Source organism: Ahaetulla prasina, chromosome 1 (assembly GCF_028640845.1).
Source record: "Ahaetulla prasina isolate Xishuangbanna chromosome 1, ASM2864084v1, whole genome shotgun sequence".
NCBI lineage: Eukaryota > Metazoa > Chordata > Lepidosauria > Squamata > Colubridae > Ahaetulla > Ahaetulla prasina.
Window position 1 is genome coordinate 367,656,982 of NC_080539.1, and position 22,105 is coordinate 367,679,086.

The 22,105-nt window shown below is 46.0% G+C and overlaps 1 protein-coding gene across 3 annotated transcripts in view; it reads left to right on the forward strand.

The window, feature by feature from the left end:
- MIDN (midnolin) overlaps positions 1-22,105 on the forward strand; it is a 55,508-nt gene that overhangs the window by 20,853 nt on the left and 12,550 nt on the right. For all 3 annotated transcript variants that reach the window (XM_058163528.1, XM_058163527.1, XM_058163526.1), the window contains 3 exons: positions 9,865-10,317; positions 12,588-12,720; positions 13,769-14,047. In XM_058163528.1, the coding sequence (XP_058019511.1) occupies positions 9,865-10,317; positions 12,588-12,720; positions 13,769-14,047 (865 nt within the window). The remainder of the gene's footprint in view (positions 1-9,864; positions 10,318-12,587; positions 12,721-13,768; positions 14,048-22,105) is intronic.

Consider the following 22,105-nt stretch of genomic DNA (forward strand, 5'->3'; position numbering starts at 1 on the left):
GATTGACTTAAGCAACTTCCACTTGATTTTAATTTCTGTTGTCTTTGCTCATCCTTCCTGATCTTCGGTCATTAGACTCTGTTTTTAACTCTTAAAAAAAAAAAAAACCCACCTCCAAATCTGTCTGATTTTTAACTCCTCTAGATCTATCTCCACTGATCGATTATAGCGATGAATGGATAACAGGTAGTCCTCGACTTAAAAACAGTTCATTTAATGACCATTCGAAGTGAAAACATCACAGGGCAAATGTGACTTACGACTTGTCTTTTTCACACTTGCAACCATCACAGCGTTCCCCCACGGTGACGTGACCCCACATTCAGATCTTTGGTGACTTGACTCGTACTTACGACGGTTGCAATGTCCCGGGGTCAGGCTTTTGCAAACCACCCGGCAAGCAAAGTCCACGGGATTCACTTCACCATCCGCATGACTCATTTAACAAGGGCAGGGATTCACTTAACAATCGTGCGGCAAACAAAGGCCGTACAGTGGGGCAAAGCTCACTTAACCAATGTCTCACTTAGCTCCGTTGTGGTCGTAAGTCGGGGACTACCTGTATTATGAATGAGAAGGTTCATGGTGTGCTTGATCACAAATGTGGAGTTTGGCGAAGGCCGGTTTATTTAAGGAAGTCTTTTGGAAAAGTTGCTTCGCCAAGGAGCTTTGAACAAATAGGGTTTTCTCCAGCCAGATAATAGCATTATTCCTTAGCTATCTCCATCCTGGGAAAATAGCTATAGGAATCAAGGTTTACTTCCCTCACCCCCTATTGAAGCGGAACTCCCTTAACATTCTTGCATAGGCTGTCTCAACAGTCCTTGCATTTTAATTGCGTGTTTGCTCATTTCCTCCTCCCTATCTCTGAAAAGCTTTGCATCCTTCACTTCTGTCCCCAGCCCTCCTCCTCTCCCCCCCTTAGCAAAGCAATCTTCCAATATCTCAGTGGCTGCCACAAAGAAGGAGTCAAGCTGTTCTTCAAAACACCTGAGGGCAGGACAAGAAGCAATGGGTGGAAACTAATCAAGGAGAGAAGCAACTTAGAACTAAGGAGAAATGTCTTGACAGTGAGAACAATTAATCAGTGGGACAACTTGCCTCCAGAAGTTGTGGTTGCTCCAACACTGGAATCTTTTAAGAAAATGTTGGATAATCATTTGTCTGAAGTGGTGTAGGGTCTCCTGCCTAAGCAGGGGGTTGGACTAGAAGACCTCCAAGGTCCCTTCCAACTCTGTTTTCTATTTTATTCTATTCTACTCTACTCTACTCTACTCTATTCAATTCTGTTGTTCTCTACTCTATTCTACTCTACTCTACTCAACTCTACTCTACTCAACTCTACTCTACTCTATTCTATTCTACTCTACTCTACTCTACTCAGTTCTACTCTACTATACTCTACTACTTCATATTCTATTCTATTCCATTCCATATTCTATTCTACTGTACTCTACTCAGTTCTATTCTATTCTATTCTACTCTACTCTACTCTGCTCTACTCTACTCTAAACACATCAGAAAAGGCTTCTTCCCTTCCCACTTTTCCTTCACTTAATTCTGCCCCTTCCCTTGTTGCATGTGACTCTTCTAATTTTTTTTTAACCCAACATAACATCCCTTCCTGTTCTTTTGCAATTAAAAAAAAAACCATTGAGTTGCAAGAGATGTTAAGGGATTGCAGAGTTCCCTTGAGGGGCGAGGAGGGGGGGCAGGATCACGGTTGCATCCAGTTGACAGACAAGAGAGGGAGGGTGGAAGGAGGGCTACGGAAGTCAGTTAAGTTTATTGTACTTAGACTGCAGAAAAGGAAGGATTGGATGGGATACAGAGACCTTTTGGAGGAAATAGATAATGAGGCTGGGGGAGGGAAGGATACTAAAGAGTGGGGAAGAGTGACTTGCTAGCTGGCCTTCTGTTTGTGACAGCTCGGGCTCTGATTAAATTGCCTTTGTTATTGGCGCATTCCTTCCTCTTTGCACACACACCCTAGCATATTTTCAGGAGCGAGAACGGGCCCACGAGACGAGGATAGCCAAAAGAAAGGGCAATTTATGGCAGTGGGGTTTGATGTGGCTTCCATCTTGAGCAAGGGGTTGGACTAGAAGACCTCTAAGGTCCCTTCCAGCCTTATGAGTTTATGAATCAATAATATTTGAAAGCAGGAAGTTTTTTTTTTAAAGTTAACATTCTGAAAGGCAAGGAGATGAAAGGAAGAAGCAATGAGGAGGGAAGAGACGATATGAGCGGGCACAGTGGTCTGTGAATTGATCTGTAACACAAGGGTGTCCGAACTTGGCAACTTTAAGACTTGTGGACTTCAACTCCCAGAAGCTTTGCTGGCTGAGGAATTCTGGAAGTTGAAGTCCACAAGTCTTAAAAGTTGCCAAGTCCACAAGCTTTGCTGGCAGAGGAATTCTGGGAGTTGAAGTCCACAAGTCTTAAAGTTGCCAAGGTTGGAGACCCCTGCTGTAACAGTTCTGGGCTTTGGAAAGGACTTGGCATGGCTTATTTCTCAAGAAATTGTACAGGGGGGAGTAGAAGAAGCATTACAAAAAACTAAAAGTTGCCAGTACCATTTTTGTTCCTAACCTCTGGGTCCTCACTGGCCAACGAGACACATGCAGATGTTTTATGGGTCAACATTTCAAAGGGAAATGGAAAGACACTTTTGGAATTAAACCCACCCACCTCTAGTAAAAATGCTTTATTTATTTTTTTTATTGACCCCTCCCCCCCACAACCCATGGCTGATACTTTAAAAACAGGGGTTCTCCAAACTTGGCAACTTTTAAGACTTGTGGGACTTCAACTCCCAGAATCCCTCAGCCCCACCAAGGGATGGATAAGAAGAAAAGCAAGAAGGGTTTCTTAGGACAGGGGTCTCCAACCTTGGTCCCTTTAAGACTTGTGGACTTCAACTCCCAGAGTTCCTCAGCCAGCTGGCTGAGGAACTCTGGGAGTTGAAGTCCACAAGTCTTAAAGGGACCAAGGTTGGAGACCCCTGTCTTAGGAGGGCTCTTTCTTTTTTGCCCCATTTATTCAACTTAAGAAACAACCAGTAGCCCCTGCTGATTTCCCGGTTGTATTACAAATCCCATTGTTTCTCCTGGCTGTGGATGCTGGGATCGGGGGTGGAGTAGGGGGGGTATCATCTGAGACCGGAGGGCATTCCTGGTTATGAAATGAAGCCGGGCACATTGCTGCCAAGGAGATTATCAAGCCCAGCTCATTCTGTGTTTACAATGCCACCACCCACAGCCCGGAAAGAAGCCACGGTTAACTTAGGCCAGGCGTGGTTGAATGCCACGGAGGTGGCGGTGGGGGGGGGGGAGGAGAAAAATTGGAGTCTAATCTGAATTTATCTCTCTTGGTTTTGGAAGCTTGGACTTTGTTTTCTAATTCAATGAAACTTTGCTCCGGATTTTCTTCCTCTTTGATTAGACGCCACCCCCCCAGCAGCGTTTCTCAATCTCAGTAACTTTATAGATGTCTGGATTTCAACTCCCAGAATTCCCCATCCTCCGGCTGTTAAGAGAGAGAATCGAGCTTCCCTATTGGTTTTGCTTTGTTGGGAAGGTCACAAATGGTGACCCGCATGACCTCTGGACACAGCAACGGTTGTAAATATAATATGCCGGTTGCCAACTTCCCAAATTGTGATTATGCGACTGTTGGGACATGGCGGTGGTGTGATGACTGATCATAAATCACTGTGGGTTTTTTTTCCCCCAAGTTCCGTCATAATTTCAAATGGTAGTTGGAACAGGTGATCCTAAGTGGAGGACGACATATGTTGGCAAGGCAGGGGAGGGGTGGGGTGGGGGGAGGAAAGCATGAAAGGGCTATGAGTATGTGTGTCCAAACGTTTAAAGAGTTTGTCACACCTAAGAGAAACAAGACCTGTTCTGTTTTAGTTATAGGGCAGGAATCTGATCAATAGGAAAAAGGTGTTTTTTTTTAAAAAAAATATTTTTACATTTGTAAAGGCTTCCCAGTGTTTTTCAATATGCCTGTCTCTGAAAGGAGTTGTCTTTCCTTTCCTGAAGAGGCCCAGAGTTGTTCTTTGACATTCTCTCCCCTTTGGGCAGGGGGTCAGACTAGATGACCTCAAGGACTTATTTTTCCAGTTCGGTGATTATTATCATTTGTGCTTTTTCTCTCTCTTCTGAAACTCTGCTCTTGCAGCCCAAATCCTCCTCAGATGGGCCTTTTTAAATGATCTCTAGCACCCCACCCCACCCCGTTCTGCATGAAAATCTTGGGAATTATACCTACAGAGAATGAAAGCCTGGTGTGGGATTAGGGTGGATTTGTTGAAGCTAAGAGCGGTCAAACTCTAGGTTGATACGCGGCATATCCCCTTTTCAAAACCCCAGGCTGGGTAGCCTGGGGGTCCATAGTGTTTTAGTGGACATTACGCCAAGCAAGAGGGTGGTCTAGATATCTTTGGAGGTCCCTCCTTAAAGGGCTGCCTGAATCAAACCAGGCTGGTTATTGATTTGCCCCGGACAGAAGAGGCTCCCATTTTGCGACCTCTTTGAGCCTCCCAAGGTTTGGTGTGCAAATTGTGGGGTGTTGGAAGCGAAGGTGACAACGTTTCCCCTCCCTGCTCATCCATCCCGTGTCCTTAAGAGGGGGAGGCGAGCATCTTTGGAAAGGACACGTTGGTGCTGCCAAGAATCCTGTGGCACGCCAGGGCCTGGTCACGGAGTGTTCCACTTTTTTTGTGGGGGGAGGGGGGCTGACGCTGAGGCTGAGTGAGTCATCCCACAAAAGAAGGAGGGGAGAGGTGTCTGGGGGCTAACCGAAGATTGGTCTCTTGACGTCAAAGGGATCTGGATGAGACCAGAAGGGATGGGAAGGATTTTCCTCTTTCCTTCCTCCTTCCCCTTCTTGGCACGGTCCGAGAGAAAGATGCCAGCCTGATCCTCAAGCGGGCAAGGAAGTGTGTGTGGGGGGGGGGGGGGAACGGATGGAGGTCTTAAGATGGCTAGCTCTCCAGAAGCAGGAGGCGAGATCTCCGAGCGATCTGGATTTAGTTCCTGTGCTGGGGTGTGGAAAGGGGGGATTGTGAGGTTCAAGTCTTGGGGCAGATTGTTTGGGAGAGATTTCCGTGATCCCTTCTGGGTTTGGAGGCAGGAGCTTTTAAGCTCCTTTGGCTTAGATTGGAGAAAGAAGATTTGGGTGGATCTTGAGCCGTTGTTTTTTTTCAACCTTGGCAACTTTTAAGACAGGGGTCTCCAACCTTGGCAACTTTAAGCCTGATGGACTTCAACTCCTAGAATTCTAGGAGTTGAAGTCCATCAGGCTTAAAGTTGCCAAGGTTGGAGACCCCTGTTTTAAGAGGTCTGGGACTTCAACTCCCAGAATTCCCCAGCAATTCTGGGGGAGTTGGAAGTTCCAGACCCCTTAAAAGTCGGCCGTGCCTTTTCCCCTTTGTGTGGGGTGGCTGCTGGGGGGGGAGGGGCTGTTTCCCTTGGCAGCCTTCCCTGCAAGGCGGGCCCCCTGCTGCAGTTTGTCCAAGATCCGGAAAAAGGAGGAGGCAGTCTGGAAACCTAACCCTGGGCTTTTCCCCTTCCCGGTATCCTAACCTGCTTCCCATTCTGAAATTTATTTTTTAATAAGATCTGTGCTGTTTGGCAACCAAGGAGACAAAGAAGCGCTGAGAGCAAATGGGGGGGGAGGGGGAGGGGGGTGCCCAGCCAAGGACCCCCCCCCAGTCAATCAAACCGTTCTGGCTGGTGGTGTGTGGTTTTTGTGTTTTTTTTTTGCATATGGTAATTACCATCTGTGCTGGGAGAACAAAGGAATGATTTGCATTCAGGCACCAAGAAGAGGGAATTCCAGAGAGGGAGGGGAAGGGAGGGAGAGGGCCGAAGCACATCAAAACGACATGCATACATGTATGAAGATGGAGAGGGGGGGGAGGGGGAGGGGTCTTTGTGCAGCTGGTGCTCTTGTTCTCCTTAAAGGAGCTCCCTCCTCCCTCCCTTCTCTTTCTTTTTAACCACTTTTGCGTCTTGGGTGGGTGCCCAGCGGTCTTGAGATGCCGCCAGTGGGGGCGGGCGGGCGCCTTGCGCACGGGGAGCTGAGTGCGAATGTCGTGACTGCAGGCAAGGCAGCCTGCTGGTTAAGGGAGCCTTTTGTGACTCCGGCCGATCAGGGATTTCGTGACTGGTAGCATAAAGAAAAGGCTGCAGATTTTTTTTAATTTTATTTTTTTTAAAATAAAGGTTTTAACTGATGCTCCCAACTTTCAGGGTAACCAGTGTTGGAGACCTGAGGTTTAAGGCCCAGGAATCTCCTGGCTGGCGCAGACCAACAGTGGTATCCCCAGTTACTGTTCCAAGGGCTGCAGCCCATGGGGGTACTTTTTTTTTTGAGGGGGGGGTCTTTGTTAGCTCCTTGACACTTTAATCTGCCGGTCCCATTTAAGGCTGTTTTGGGCCCATTTTCCCCTTGTGTAAGCACAGGAGAGATAGATTACCGTAAGCATTGATGGCACTTAATAAAAAAAAAATATGAAGATTTGGATTGCAGAAAATAGAATTTGGGAATCGCTTTCTCCAACCTGGTGCCCCCAAGTTGTACTGGATTATTATTTCCATCAACTCTGCTGACCGGCTAAGGGCAATGGGCATTGTAGTCTGGCATTCCTGCAGGAGCGCCAAATTGGAGATATATTTTTTTTTCCATCGCGATTCCGCACCCTATTGGGATCGAGTTTAGGGTTCACTGTTCTACTCCCATTAATGCCTTTTAGATCCACAAGGAAATCTAAACTCTTGATGCTGCTTGTGATCTCGGCTTCATTTGACTTCCCAGAGTCTTCCATCCATCTTGACGTATTTTGAAAAGCCTCATCTCTCTTTAAGCATCTGCTTAGCGTTCGGGGATAGAATGCTCCTGTAAATGAAGGCTCCACTCCTGGTTAAGTATTGCAAAAGACCTTACTGGATCCTGCAATCCTTTGTGATTAACCTTGCTGTGGATTTTAAAGCCCGGGGGGAGTAATGGAAGTCGGTCTGTTTAAAGAAGGATTATTGCTTACCCAGAAATTAAGCGGTGCTTTGAGTCCTTGAATCTCAAAAAAGCATGCACCTTTCAAGTTGGGATAATAACATGGAAAGGAAGGAGCAGAGGTGTAAATTATGCAATCCCCCTTCCTTTTGCAAGGAAGGGTGTCCTCTGCACATGCTCAGACGACCTCTTGGTAGAATAGGACTTAGGTTTTTCTCTAGCGTCCTCCCACTCTGTTTTATATGTATATTAGAAAAGAGTTTCTTTTCTTCAAAAGTCCTACTCAAGTGGCTTTGCTTGCTTCCCCCACCCCAATTTTTTTTCCTACCTTCGAAGTGTCCGAAACTCACCTCCCCACCCACCTCTTCCTCCTGTAGATGCTCTGCTGTGCACGGCCGGCCGGCCGCCACCTTCCTCGAGCTCCCACCCTCCCACCCTCCCTCCCATCCTCCGTGCTTCCGTCTTCACAGTGAGGCGCAAGGGTTGTGGGGGGGGGGGAGGGGGAAGAGGAAGGCTAGAAAGGCAGAAGTGAGAGAAGGTTTTGCAACGGGTGCTTTGAGCTGGAGGCATGGATAACTTGCATAATCCGGCCGCCTTTCCTTTTCCTTTCTCTCTCCCCCCCGCCCCCCCCGCCCCCCCCCCGCTCTCATTCTGCTGACGTTTTTTGCAGAGGCGAAGGAAGATGAGATGGGGGGGGGATGTTTGTTGCTGATCGGCGCATTGACAGGAAGCAAGGGAGTTGCGTGCAGACGGGTGATTCTCCGTCAACGAGGCGGGCCAGGTCCTTTTTTTCTCGGTCTGCTTTGTTTTTTCGGAAGCCGGAGGTTGCCATCTGGCACCTTCCAGAGGGCTCGTGCATCATTTGTGGTCCTTGTTTGTCCTCCATCTCTCTCTCTCTCGTGTGCGTGGCGCTGCTGAAGGACGTGGCGTCCTCCATGAGATCTAGCCGCTTGCTGGGTGCACGTAGGGTTGGAAAAAGTGGCGCAACTGCTGTAAGGCTGGCTTGCTTGCATGCAGACGGGATCAGGACTGGCTGGATGGTGCCAAAGCCCTTTTCGGCATACTTTTCCCAGTCCCTTTACACAACGGGTGGCAGTGCCTAAAGAGATAGATAAACAGACAGAGGGACGCATCCATACCAGTAGCATCAGCCCTCGGTGCCCAAGTCAGCCCTTGTGGCCTTTTCCCCCTCCCCAGATTTGGGGAGGCCGCCCTATGAAAAGTTTGGTTTGAAGATGGCTTCTCCTCTTCTGTAATACCTCAGTTCTGATGTCAAAAGACAGCTTGCCAGTCCAGCTCTGCCTATTTTTTTGTTTTCTTTTACTAAAAAAACAAAAAAAAACCCGCCACCCTTCAACTACAGGCCCCATCTGGTTCAGCAAATATTGACTGCTCTGGTATTTCCTAGGAAGTTTCCATTTGCTAGGCCCCCTCCTGTTCTGAAGGCTCTGTGGGGTATATCATGGTCTGTCTCTAAATCTGGGCATTGCCAGAGAAATCAAGGAAAAGAGAAACATCTTTAATTCTCTTTTGGCCTCTTGTTCTCCACTCACAGGGGTGGGGAATTAAGGCCCCTTGATGACCTGTGGACTTCAACTCCCAGAATTCCTGAGCCGGCTGGCTCAGGAATTCTGGGAGTTGAAGTCCACAGGTCATCAAGGGGCCTTAATTCCCCACCGCTGGTCTAGAAAGACAACTTTGACCAGGGGCTTGTGTTTTCTTGAACCCTTTTTCATTTTATGTTATTATTTGTTTATTGTCACCAATCTCGCTGCATCAAGGCAAGCCTTGACGCAATAACAGCAACTTTAAGATATCTGGGTGATGCGTCTCTTAGTTTGATGATTATGCTAGCAGTGCACCAAAGCAGGGGTCTCCAACCGTGGCATCTTTAAGACTTGTGGACTTCAACTCCCAGATTTCCTCCGCCAGCTTTGCTGGCGAAGGAACTCTGGGAGTTGAAGTCCACAAGTCTTAAAGATGCCAAGGTTGGAGACCCCTGCACCAAAGACAACCTGAAATAATAAAAAATACTAATACTACATTTGCTTTTCATAGCAAATGATGAAGTGTTCCCACAGGCCCGTTAAGCATAGAGCATAGAGTGCCAAAGCCCCCTGTCTCCTAAGAAAGGACCAAGAAATTTTAGACACATTTTCAGGTGCAGTTGGTCCTTGACCTACGACCACAATGGAGTCTCCCCATTATGGTAGTAGGTCACGACAGTCATAAAACGGGTTCGTCCTGGGACCAACTTGATTTTATGACTTTTTTTGTGGCAGCTGTTAAGCAAATGCTGCAGTCATAAAGCAAATTTCACTGTCGTTAAACGAACCAGTGGTTCACTATAGGTGCGGTTTTGTTGAACACTAGAAGTTAAGTGTCGGTTTTTGGAAAAACATTCTAAAACACAGTCATATTACTGCTCGACATTGCAAATGGATGTAAATGTGGCTCGGTTGAGTGCCCAAGGTTTGGTCATGCGATGGTGGACAGAGTCTGACGGTCTCAAACTAATTTCCATCTACCACTTGTCTGGTGGGAGGGGGGTGTCTAAAACTCTGAGTAGCAAATGCCTTTTTTCAGATCAGTGGTGAGTTCGAAATATCACTAAGTGAATGGTCATAAGTCAAGGACTGCCTCTATAGCATTTGCGGGTGTAGTGTTGTAACTTAAGGTTTAATTATTTGTTTAATTTAATCTAATCCTGCCCCAGGTAGCACTAATTTCCATCTACCACTTGTCTGGGGGATCCAGGAATAAGTTTGTGCCCAGTTTGAAACTCCTGGCTTAAAATCAGCCATCTGATCTAACCACTCCACCTGCTGTTCTCTTTTCCAGGTAAACGACTTCCTGTCCGGGAGGTCACCCCTGACCCTTGCCCTGCGGGTGGGCGATCACATGATGTTTGTCCAGCTGCAGCTGGCAGCTCAGCAGAACAGCGGGCAGCTCCAGCACCGCCACGTGATTGCCAGCCGCGGAGAACAAGCTGGAGGCGCCACGGCCCCTACGCCGGTGTCGGCGGCTGGACCAGCTGCCTCCGGTTGCCGCACCCTTCCTGGGAGCACTCCCACCTCCTCCCCGACTTTTGCCCGGCTCCCCACGGCACCCGCTTGCCCACCAAGCCCTATGCCCAGTCCTGCTGCTTCTCCATCGCCAATGCAGACTATGCCTCTCTACTGTACCACCGCTAACCCGACCCCCGTCACGGCAGGGATGTTCCATTCACACGGGACCAGCGCACAGACGGTCAACGGAGGGGGGAGCGGCAGCGTCATGTCTTCATGTTCAGAGGTCAGTCCTGGGATGCTTGGTGGGGTGTTGAAACCAACAAGGGTTGAGCACGAGCAGAAAGGATGAAGCCTGACTTTTTGGTGTGGAGTCCTGACCCATGGCAGCTTTTAAGGCGTTAGCTTTGAAACCAGGAGACAAAGAGTTCTAGTTCAGCCTTAGGCATGAAAATCAAATAGGTGACTTCGGGCCAATCACCAGGAAACAGAGAATACTAGTTTAGTCCAGGGGTCTTCAAACTTGGCTCATTTAAGACTTGTGGACTTCAACTCCCAGAGTTCCTCAGCCAGCAAAGCTTAGGCCTCAAAACTCTCTGGGTGACTTCGAGCCAATCACCTAGTGACTGTGAGTTCTAGTCCCATCTTTAGCATGGAAGCTAGCTGGATCACTTTGGGCCAGTCACTCACTCTTGGTCCAGCCCACCTCAAGGGGTGTTGGAAATGTTTGCCACCTTGAATTGTTTGTAAAAAATAATAAATAAAACAGGTTACAAGGGGTAGAATTAGTCATTAGGTCTCCTTCCACCTTCCCGTAAACCGAAAAATAATACCTACATGCATTGGGAGATTTCTGCTATGAGCAATTGTGATGCATTGCTTTCTGGATTTTTAAAAAGGTTTAGCATTTTACTTTTTATCATTAATGGATGCAAGGCAGAGAAGAGAAGGAACTGGGGCCAGGATTAGGGAGAGTCTTAACTCTCTGTATTTGTTAGCTTTTTATCTCACGAGAAAGTTGGAGCAGCTTTATTATTATTATTATTATTATTATTATTATTATTATTATTATTATTATTATTATTATTATTATTATTATTATTATTATTATTATTATTATTATTAAAATGTACATGCTAACCATCTCACTGCCAAGTGATTCTATTGCATCCGCACTGTAAGCCTAGGCATATGGTTGAGAAATCACCTTATAATCCAGGTTCTTTTGACACACACACAATTTTTTGTGACATAATCTCCCTCCTAGAGATTCATAGCTAGGCATTGCTCTTCGTAAGTTGTGTGGTCTGTAAGTGTACTCTGGACTCAGTCGCCCTTTTCAAACCTGCAGTTCCACCGTTCCCAGAATTCCCCAGCCAGCCCACCATTTTAAGAGGTCTGCCTCAGAATTCTGGGAAATGCAGTCCCAATATATCAGGAAGGCGCCACCAAATTCGATTGGGTTGGGATGGGATGGCCGCAACTCTCCAAACCTTGTAGGTTTGTAGAAAAGAGTCTTCCCCGTTTTCATCGTTTATTTATTTATAAAATGTATTTGCCGGCCATCTCGTATCCCAACAACTCTGCCACTTGGTCCTTTTTCATGCGAGTTTGGGGACTGAGACCTTTCATGTGTAAAGGAAAATTGATCCGGAAGGAGAAGGAAAAACAAAGAGTAGCCTTTGCTTAATAAAAATATCTTTCTGGCAAGGAGCAGGAAAATTAGGTTCCTCTCCAGATGTCTCAGAGGAGGGGAGCCTCATGAAGATGCTGTCCTTGAAGATGAACATCACAAGGTTTCTGGCCCACCGTCATCTTTGTCCAAGGGTTGTGTCTGCGCCCCCCGAGCTGGGGTCCCTGCCAGAAAGTGACTCGGAAAGTGAGGGGGAAGAGCCATCAGGACTTACCTCTGGAGCACCGGCTTCCCTGGCTCAGCTCCAGGAGCCAGAGACAGGCCAGGTGGAGGAGATAACGAGGCCTCCGTCCCCTGACTCTTCCCCCCCAGGCCACGCCTCCAGACCCGGCTGAGGGCAATCAGGCTTGGTTGGACCCTAGGTTTCGTAGGCAGGAGAGGCGGGAACAACAGAAGCAGGGGTGGGGCAGGCCTAGGAAGTGCTGAGTCACGGAGCCACATCCCACAGGGTATAAAAGCAGCAAGGGCTGCTATACCACTTCGTGGCGAGCAAATCAACTGCTTAACTAGAGCTGAAGTACTGTTTGTTCCTGCTTGACTCATCGGCATCAAGGGAGATAACAGAGACACTTGGCAGACGCTCGCTAGTTTGCTGCCAGAAGCTGATAGTTGCCGGCTAATTAAGTCATCGCTTGGACTGAGGCGAGGGGGACAGAGCAGCAAGGAAGAAGCTTAGAGCTTCAGGTTTCCTGTTCTGTTTTTTTCCATCTGCCTCCAAAAAAAAAAAAAAAAAGGCACCTGAGAAGAGCAGGAAGACTGGCTTCAGACTTTTTGGGATCGTGACACCTTGTCTGAAATGGGGTTTGGGAAGGTTCACGCAAATCTCCAGCCCTGCTTAGCATCTTGTTCTTTGGCTTTTGCAGGTAGACTGCGCCTCAAGAAGTAAAAGTTCGCCCAGCAGCAGCCCCACTCAGGCCTCTCGGACCCGGAAACACGGCGCTGTGATAGAAAGCTTTGTTAACCACGCCCCTGGGGTTTTTTCGGGAACGTTTTCTGGTACGTCTTGCGTTACATTTCTGTGCCTGCCCCATAAGAGGAAATGCGGGTAGAAGGTAATACATGCAGGCTTCAGACTTCCACAGGGCTCTCTCTGATTCGATCAGTGTTACCATGGCGATTTTAAGATGGATGGACTTCAACTCCCAGAATTCCCCAGCCAGCAAAGCTGGCTGGGGAATTCTGGGAGTTGAAGTCCACCCATCTTAAAATCGCCACAGTTGAGAAATACTGGATAAGATAAAGAAACCAATTAAATTTCCAATGCTTTGCCTGGGTCAATACTCTCCCAGGAAATACAGCAACCATATCTGATGGGTTGTCCTTACTTTACGCTAATTGAATTTTTTTGCTTTTCAACCTCCCGCTCCAACCTGTGGAACTCATTGTCTGCTGATGGCTGCAGACCTCGTTCAGCTTGTAGAAAATAATGCTCAAGGTCACCATTAGTCCTGAGCGCACAATAATCCATCCATGATAAATGCAGTCTTTTACAGGTTTCAAAACTGTCTTTTCATCCTTTTTTTTAAAAAAAAAAACTTTTTTCTGTAGAGTCTGAAACATGAGGCGAATGTACTTGGCTTAAAAAAAAATAGTTGCATGTATTGCCTTCTGTTACAAAAAAGTTGAATAATAGCCTTGGACAAGGGTCGGCTGTGCTTAACAGACATGAAGGAAGGGCAGGATCTGGCTCCTTAAAGAGAAGAAAGTTTGCTGATCCTTCCCCTGCAGGACTAGCACCTTGGCTTGTTGGAAAAGCCACAAGAGAGATTAAACATTAGATATAGCGGTGTTTTTCAACCTTAGGCACTTGAAGCTATGTGTGGACTTCAACTCCCAGAATTCCCCAGCCAGCTCTGAATTTGCCGGCTGGGGAATTTTAGGAGGCTCTGCTGGCCGGGGAATTCTGGGAGTTGAAGTCCACACACAGCTTCAAGTGCCTAAGGTTGAAAAACACTGCTATAAACCAATACTGCTGTTCTCCCCCCCCAAAAAATAGATTTTATGCGCTGCTACAACCTCTCCTACTTCTCCTTCCACCCTGCAGGCACTTTGCACCCCAACTGCCAAGACAGCAGCGGCCGGCCGCGCCGAGACATCGGCACCATCCTGCAGATCCTCAACGACCTCCTGAGTGCCACGCGGCACTACCAGGGCATGCCCCAGTCGCTGACGCAGCTGCGGTGCCAGACGCAGTGCTCCTTGTCCACCCCTTCCCTGGATCTCAACAACCACACTACCTCAGAAAGAACGGCAGCTGCTGCTAACCAGCCCTTGCACATGGGGGTCCAGTGTCCGAGCCAAGCAGCCACCTGCAAGCCCACCGGTGAGTTCACAAACCTGATTTTGGGGTCCTTTTCCTTGTGTCCCCCTTCCCCACCTTTCTCGGTCTTTCAGGGAAGTGGAGAAACCAGCTGTTTTTTGCTGTCTAGTCTCTGAGCAGGGCAGAAGGTCCTTCCAGTAGGTGGGGCTTGGGGCGGGTCTTATTCTTGGGAGGGGCATGTGCAAAGAGGGCAGGGTCAATGATGGCTTAATGTTGGGACTGTCCTAATTCCGCAGGAGTTTAGAGCAGCATCAACGGAATATCCAGTATTATTCTTGTTACAGTATTATAAGTATTCCTCCACTTACGACCATTCGTTTAACGACTGTTCAAAGTTACGATAGTACTGAATAAAGTGACTTACGACTGTTCTTCATACTTAACCGTCACAGCATCCCCTGATCACAATTCAGGCAGTGGCCTGGGGGTGGGGGGGTGTCATGTGATCCCCATTTATTTATTAAATTTTTATGCCACTCATCTCACCCTGAAAAGTAACTCTGGGTGGTTTATAATTAATATCAGCCTTCCTAGCGAATGTTCCCCCAATCAGCGGGGGAAGCCACATTCACTAAAAGAAAAATTGTAAAATTGGGTGAGACTCACTTTAACGTCTGTCTCACTTAGTGACAGGAGTTCTGGTATCCCAATTATGGCCATAAGTTGAGGATTAGCAGTATTATTATTTGTAGTACTATTAAAGTTGTTGTTTATTAAGTTGTTTTCATGTAATAAATGTTTTGGTGTGGGGGTGTCGATGAACAATCCCCTCAAAGGGGATGATGAACTGGGTGTCAAGGTTCCAGAAAAACCTCTTCTGCATAAAAAAAACTCAGAAGCCATTGTCTTTCAGAGTTCTTTACTAGCATAAGGAAACTGGCACACGATGAGTGAAATTCCAAAACTGAACTTCCGGATTCTTTTCCCAGTTATACAAACCCCAAGAGTCCCACCCCGCTAACCCCTTTGCTGGTCACATGGTCCCACGTTCTCCCAGTTCATTCGAACCCGCCACTCCTCCTGCAGATGTGAACACCATCCAACCTTGACCGCTTGAAGAATGTTACCATACCCCTCAACCCCACTTCTTCCCCTCAGGGGAAAAATATGGCAGCGTCTGGAACCCTAAAGTCTAGTATGGTTTCCAGGCCTGACACTGGGTTGCATGCAGGGTTGAAAAAAAGAGTTTGGGGGAATCCTGGTTTAAAGAGAGTCTGATTTCAGTTAGAACGTTTAGCCATTTGTTTTCAGCCGTGCTGCTCTTGCGTTTGGATTTCCAGCACCGTGACATTGGGCAACTGAGATGAATAGGCTGCCAAAGAAACTTAAGTTGCAGTGAACTTTTCTGAATGATTTAATTGGATTCGTATGCTGAATTCCTCAGGCAGACTAGAATTGGTGTGATTTGTTGTTACTCATCCAGAAAAATTGTCTGAAAGGCGGAAAAAGAGGGCTTCCCTGTATAAGCCAGTGTTATTCCTGATGTAATGGTGGTTTTTTTTCCCTGATTTGTGCTTTTTTAATCCTTTGCCAAAGAAGTTTATGGCTGGGTTTTGTTTTGGTTTTTTTGGTTGGGTTTTTTTGGGGGGTTTTTTTGGGAAATCTAAAAAAGGCCCGGAAGTTTTTTTTTTTATTTACATTTATATCTCGCCCTTCTCCGAAGACTCAGGGCGGCTTACATTGTGTAAGGCAATAGTCTCATTCTATTTGTATATTTATATACAAAGTCAACTTATTGCACCCCCAACAATCTGGGTCCTCATTTTACCTACTTTATAAAGGATGGAAGGCTGAGTCAACCTTGGGCCTGGTGGGACTTGAACCTGCAGTAATTGCAGGCAGCTGTGTTTAATAACAGGCTTCTTACAGCCTGAGCCACACCGCGGCTCAGTTGCAGGATGCCCTGAAGGAGGAAGGGGCTCAGTAAACCATAGATTGTTTATCACCATGATACATTCATGAGGAGGTGGCTGATTGCCTTAGCCATGGTAAAACATTTGTGAGAATGACAGCAAGCAGTAGGTGTACTCTATCTGAAATGAGCAAAAAGGATCCCTGACTATGCAGTAGTGCAGTGATGGTGAACCTTTTCAACACCGAGTGCCCAAACCGAAATGTGGGCGCATGTATGTGTGCTAGAGTGCGCCAGCCAGCTGATCTTTGGGTTTCTGCGCCAGCCAGCTGATCTTCACGCATGCCGGAGCACCAGAAACCCGAAGACCAGCTGACTGGCACACACATGCCTGTTTTTGGGCCATTTTCAGAACCATTTTTCAGGTTGTTTTTTTTGAGCCAAAAATAGTTTGGAAAACAGCCCAAAAACGGCCTGTTTGGTGTTTTTTTTTGGCTGTTTTTCGGGCCATTTTCCGGCACCCGCCAAGACCAGCTGGCCGGCATGTCCACAATGAAAAGAAGCTGGCAAGTAGGACAAGTAGATAGCTACAAGTAGTAGCAGGCGTGCCATAGGTTCGCCATCACCACAGTAGTAGAATATTGCAAATTACCGGTATATTGTACTTCAGGTCTTTTTTTAGCTGTAGCTTAAAAAATAACGATAAGGACAACGAGGAATTTATGATTAATTTTTCCAGAGGTATGACCTCATTCTCAGAATCCTTGGACAGGTATTGCGTCACTTCCATTCCTGGAAAATAACAATCGCCTCCGCAGGTTATGATTCTCACAGCCGAATCTTTTTCTAAAGCATGCAATTAACTTTCTTCCTGTCATGAGTAATTGTGGCAGGATACAACCCTGTGAGGTAGGATAGTTTGTGATCAAGGGCTGGGATCTGTAACCATGGCATCTTGAAGACTTGTGGATTTTAACTCCCAGAATTCCTCAGCCAGCTTTGCTGGCTGAGGAACTCGGAGTTGAAGTCCACAAGTCTTCAAGTTGCCAAGGTTAGAGACTCCTCATCTAGGGCATGTGATCTTGGTCTTCTAGATCGGCTTGTCTAGCCCTTTGTGTGATGTTTCTCCACCTTGGCAATTTGAAGATGTCTGGACTTCCTGCTCCCAGAATTCCAGCATGCTTGCTGAGGAATTCTGGGAGTTGAAGTCCAGACATCTCACAAGTTGCTAAGATTGAGAAATACTGTCTTGGTGTGGTCTTGATTGATGAAAAGTTATTTGTTTTTGCTTTTAAGTATAGGTGTTTTTTATGTTTGTTTGCTTTTTGGGTATTCTGGCATGTGTCAGTGTCTTGCTTTGGTCCTACCCCCAAATGTCAGCTCTTCCTGCAGACATGCAAAGCCTCCACCCCCATAATCCACTCCGGCCCAAAATGCAATGAAGGAGCTGTGAAATCAAAGCAGACCTACATTTCCTTCAAGATCAGCCCAATACTTCCTCCTGTTTATCAGATTGGCCTTGGCTGAAGTCCAAAAGCGCAGCCTGGGTTGATTAGTTCTTGGGGAAAAGAGGCCACCAGGAAATTCAAAACTAGATTTCCTGCTGAGGAATGAAAATCATCTTCTTCTATATCACCGCTGAGAAAACTGCTAGGATATGTTTGTTCTTGTAGTCAGGAATTAAATGTGACTTATATATGGTATGAACTCGGACATTAAATAAATCCTGGTTTAGAGCATGTTTCTCAACTCAATTCTCAAATCCCAGAAATCCCCAGCCAGTATGTTGGTTTAGAGCCACACCTGAGCTCTGTCTGTGATGAATTTTTTGCAACTATCTTAAGGTATTCCATCTATCAACCTAGTAAGGCCTAGGTCACTAGCACCCTGAAGCATAATGGAACAATAAATTATTTGCTTTTGCTAACAGATGGGATTAACCCATTGCCTGCCCAAGAGACCTTGAATGTTTCTTCCCTCTAAGACATTTGATTACTATTTTATCAACTTTGAATTTGCATATGTAAATAGACTGCCTGCTGATTAGTGGAAAAATGATAACTGTACTTTTCACGCATAACCAATACACTCAGTGCATATTGGTCAATGACTCCCACCCTTCCTCCACCAATGTGTTTGTATATGTGAAAACAGTCTTTGTCCCATTCATACTTCCCTTCCCTCCTCCTGTGTGAGTGTTTGTGTGCATCTTTTCCAGTGGAAGTGGAATATGGCTTTTATTTTTTATTTTCCTTGGCATGGCGTGAGTTTGGGAATGGAGAGGCAAGTACCATAAATAATAATAATAATAATAATAATAATAATAATAATAATAATAATAATAATAGATGTATTTGGTTGAAAAAGGCAGATCCAGAAGGCTCTTGCAAGGAGCATCTCCTTTAAGGTTCCTTGATGTCAGAGGCTGAATTTGAAAGAAAGTATGGGAGTTGTAGTCCCAGCCTATCTAGAGGACATTAATCACAGGGGTGAAATCCAGCAGGTTCTGACAGGTTCTTTTGAGTAGTTCGGAGAACCGGCAAATACCACCAGAGTGGAGTGGGAATGGAGATTTTGCAATATCCTTCCCCCAGGAGGGGAGGGAATGGAGATTTTGCAGTAACCTTCCCCTGGAGTGGAGTGGGAATGGAGATTTTGCAATATCCTTCCCTTGCCACGCCCACCAACCTATGCCCACAGAACCGGTAGGGAAAAATTTTGGATTTTACCCCTGATTGTGTTCAAAATATTTGCACATCTAAATCCATCTCGATAGCTACTGTTGGCCCTGGGATTCAGTGTTGGGGTCTACCCGGTTTTGAAAAACCTGAACTGGCCACAGTATTTAGCATTCATAAGTTTTAGTGTTGTGAAGATGGTGTTTCTCAACCTTGGGCAGCTTGAAAATGGGTGGACTTCAACTCCCAGAATTCTCCGGTCAGCATAGCTAGCTAGGGAATTCTGGTAGTTGAAGTCAACCCATCTTCAAGTTGCTGCTGTTGAGAAACAAACGGGTGTAGATTCATTATGTGCCATCAAGTTGGTTTTGGCTCTTCTTGGTCCATTAGTCTTCGCCATCATGTGTCCAAAGTAGACTAATTTGAGCCTGGTCATTTGTGCTTCGAGTGTGAATTCTGAATGGACTTGTTTGATGATCCATTCTTCTTTTTTCCTGGCTGTCTATAGCAGGGGTCTCTCACCCAGCAAAGCTGGCTGAGGAATTCTGGGAGTTGAAGTCCATAAGTCTTAAAAGTTGTCAAGGTGGGAGACTCCTGGTCTATAGTATTCCTGAGTCTTCTACACCAGATTTCAAAACCTACTTGCCCTTTTAGCATCCTGGCACATGATGACCCAGTAGGCCCGTTTTTCTTTCACCTGGCTCTAGAGCCTTTCTAGGAGTCGGGGGGGGGTTAGGGTTAGCCAGTTGAGGGAGAAAAATGGGCCTTCCCCACCACCACAACCTGTTTTCCTACTTCTGGTGGGCCCAGAAGGCCTGAAAATCGCTGGTGCGTGCCAGAGCTAAGCTCATGTGCCCACTGATAGGTGGCACGCGTGCCATAGGTTCGCCATCACGGCCCTATACCATTTTTGACAAACGGTTGTCCAGTCCTTTCTCAAAAGTCTTCAGTGTTGAAGGCAACTTGTTCCACTGAACGACACCAGAAGTTGTGAATGCTCCAACACTGGCAGTTTTTAAGAAGAGGTTGGATAAACATTTGTCTGAAATGGTATAGGGTTTCCTGCCTGGGCAGGGGGTTGGACTAGAAGACCTCCAAGGTCCCTTCCAACTCTGTTATTCTGTTCTGTTATTATTAATTGTTCTTACTGTCAGGAAGTTTCTCCTTAGTTCTAAGTTGCTTCTCTCTTCATTCAGTTTCCATCCATTGCTTCTTGTCTTGCCTTCTGGTGCTTTGGAAAATAGGCTGAAACCCCCTCCCCCCCCACTTTGTGGCAGCCCTTCAAATATTGTTAAATCTGTTTCCTAAGAAAACTCCTTGTAGAGCCTTCTCCATTATTGTTTTGGCTGCATGGTGTTGGATAGCTGTCCAAAACAAGAAAAATATTAGTAACTATTAGGAAACCCAGCAAAATGAACCATAACGGAGAGACCACTGAACTTGACTTAGCACCTTAACATGGGCCACTTTAAAACAAAATGCACAGGTACCATATATGTGGTACCTTGCTCAATAGTAGTGAGAGGGATCTTGGAGTCCTAGTGGACGATCATTTGGATATGAGCCAGCTGCGTGCAGCAGCTGCTAAAAAAGCCAACACAGTTCTGGGCTGCATAAACAGAGGAATAGAATCAAGGTCTTATAAAGTGTTAGTGCCACTTTATAATGCCTTGGTAAGGCCACACTTGGAATATTGCATTCAGTTTTGGTCACCGCGATGTAAAAAAGATGCTGAGACTCTAGAAAGAGTGCAGAGAAGAGCAACCAAGATGATTAGGGGACTGGAGGCTAAAACATATGAAGAACAGTTGCAGGAACTGGGTATGTCTAGTTTAATAAAAAGAAGGACTAGGGGAGACATGATAGCAGTGTTCCAATATCTCAGGGGCTGCCATAAAGAAGAGGGAGTCGGGCTGTTCTCCAAAGTACCTGAGGGTAGAACAAGAAGCAATGGGTGGAAACTGATCAAGGAAAAAAGCAATTTAGAACTAAGGAGAAATTTCCTGACAGTTAGAACAATTAATAAGTGTAACGACTTGCCTGCAGAAGTTGTGAATGCTCCAACACTGGAAATTTTTAAGAAAATGTTGGATAACCATCTGACTGAGATGGTGTAGGGTTTCCTGCCTGGGCAGGGGGTTGGACTAGAAGGCCTCCAAGGTCCCTTCCAACTCTGTTGTTGTTGTTGTTGTTGTTGTTGTTGTTATTATTATAATATGTGGACTTCAATTCCCAAAATTCCCCAGTCAGCAAACGAGGCTGGCTGAGGAATTCTGGGAGTAGTTGGCCACCCATCTCAAACTGGCCCAGGTTGAGAAAACAACGCTTTAACCGCTACAGACAGTCCTTGACTTGCAACCATTCACTTAATGAACGTTCAAATTTACAACTGAAACAAGTGACGTGACCAGTCCTCGGACTTACGACGGTTGCAAAATCCTCGCCGTCAGATTATCAAAATTTGGCTGCGTGGCAACCAAACTTGTCCTTTTTGGCAGTTGCAGCACTGTGGGGGTCATGTGGTCTCCATATGTGACCTTCCCAGCCCGCTTCCAAGAAGCAGAGTCAATGGGGGAAGCCAGATTTGCTCAATAAACCAGTGTGCAATTTCTTAAATTGCGATTCCCTTAGCAAAAGAAACGTGGCAAAAAAAAAAAGGTCATAAAATCGAGAGCAATTCACTTAACACCAAACTTGCTTAGCAATGGAAATTTTTTTTTATTTTGTCACAACAATATACACAAGCATCAACATAAAATAACTACATATGATATAAGCATATATATGAGAAAAAGTATGCAATAACTATATTAATTTGATATAATGAAAGGAAACAATAGGACAGGAACGGTAGTGGCATGCTGGTGCTCTTATGCACGCCCCTTACAGGCCTCTTAGGAATGGGGTGAGGTCAATAGTAGACAGCTTTTGGTTAAAGCTTTTGGGATTTTGAGAAGAGACCACAGAGTCATGTAGTATGTTCCAAGTGTTAATAACTCTGTTGCAGAAGTCATATTTTCTGCAATCAAGATTAAAGCGGTTAACATTAAGTTTAAATCTATTGTTTGCTCTTGTATTATTGCGATTGAAGCTGAAATAGTCTTCAACAGGAAGGACATTGCAATAGATGATTCTATGAGTTAAGCACAGTCTTGTCGGAGTCGGCGGAGTTCTAAATTTTCTAAACCCAGGATTTCAAGTCTGGTGGCATAAGGTATTTTGTTGTTTTCAGAGGAGCGGAGAACTCTTCTTGTAAAATATTTCTGGACATGTTCAATTGTGTTGATGTCAGAAATGTGGTATGGGTTCCAGACAGGTGAGCTGTATTCAAGAATAGGCCTAGCAAATGTTTTGTATGCTCTGGTTAGTAGTGTAGAGTTTTTGGAGAAGAAGCTACACAAGATTAGGTTTACAACTCTCAGAGCCTTTTTTGCTATGTAGTTGCAGTGGGCTTTGGCATTTAGATCATTTGATATGAAAACTCCAAGGTCTTTAACGGGGGCGTGTGATTCTCAAGTGTGATTGTAAGTC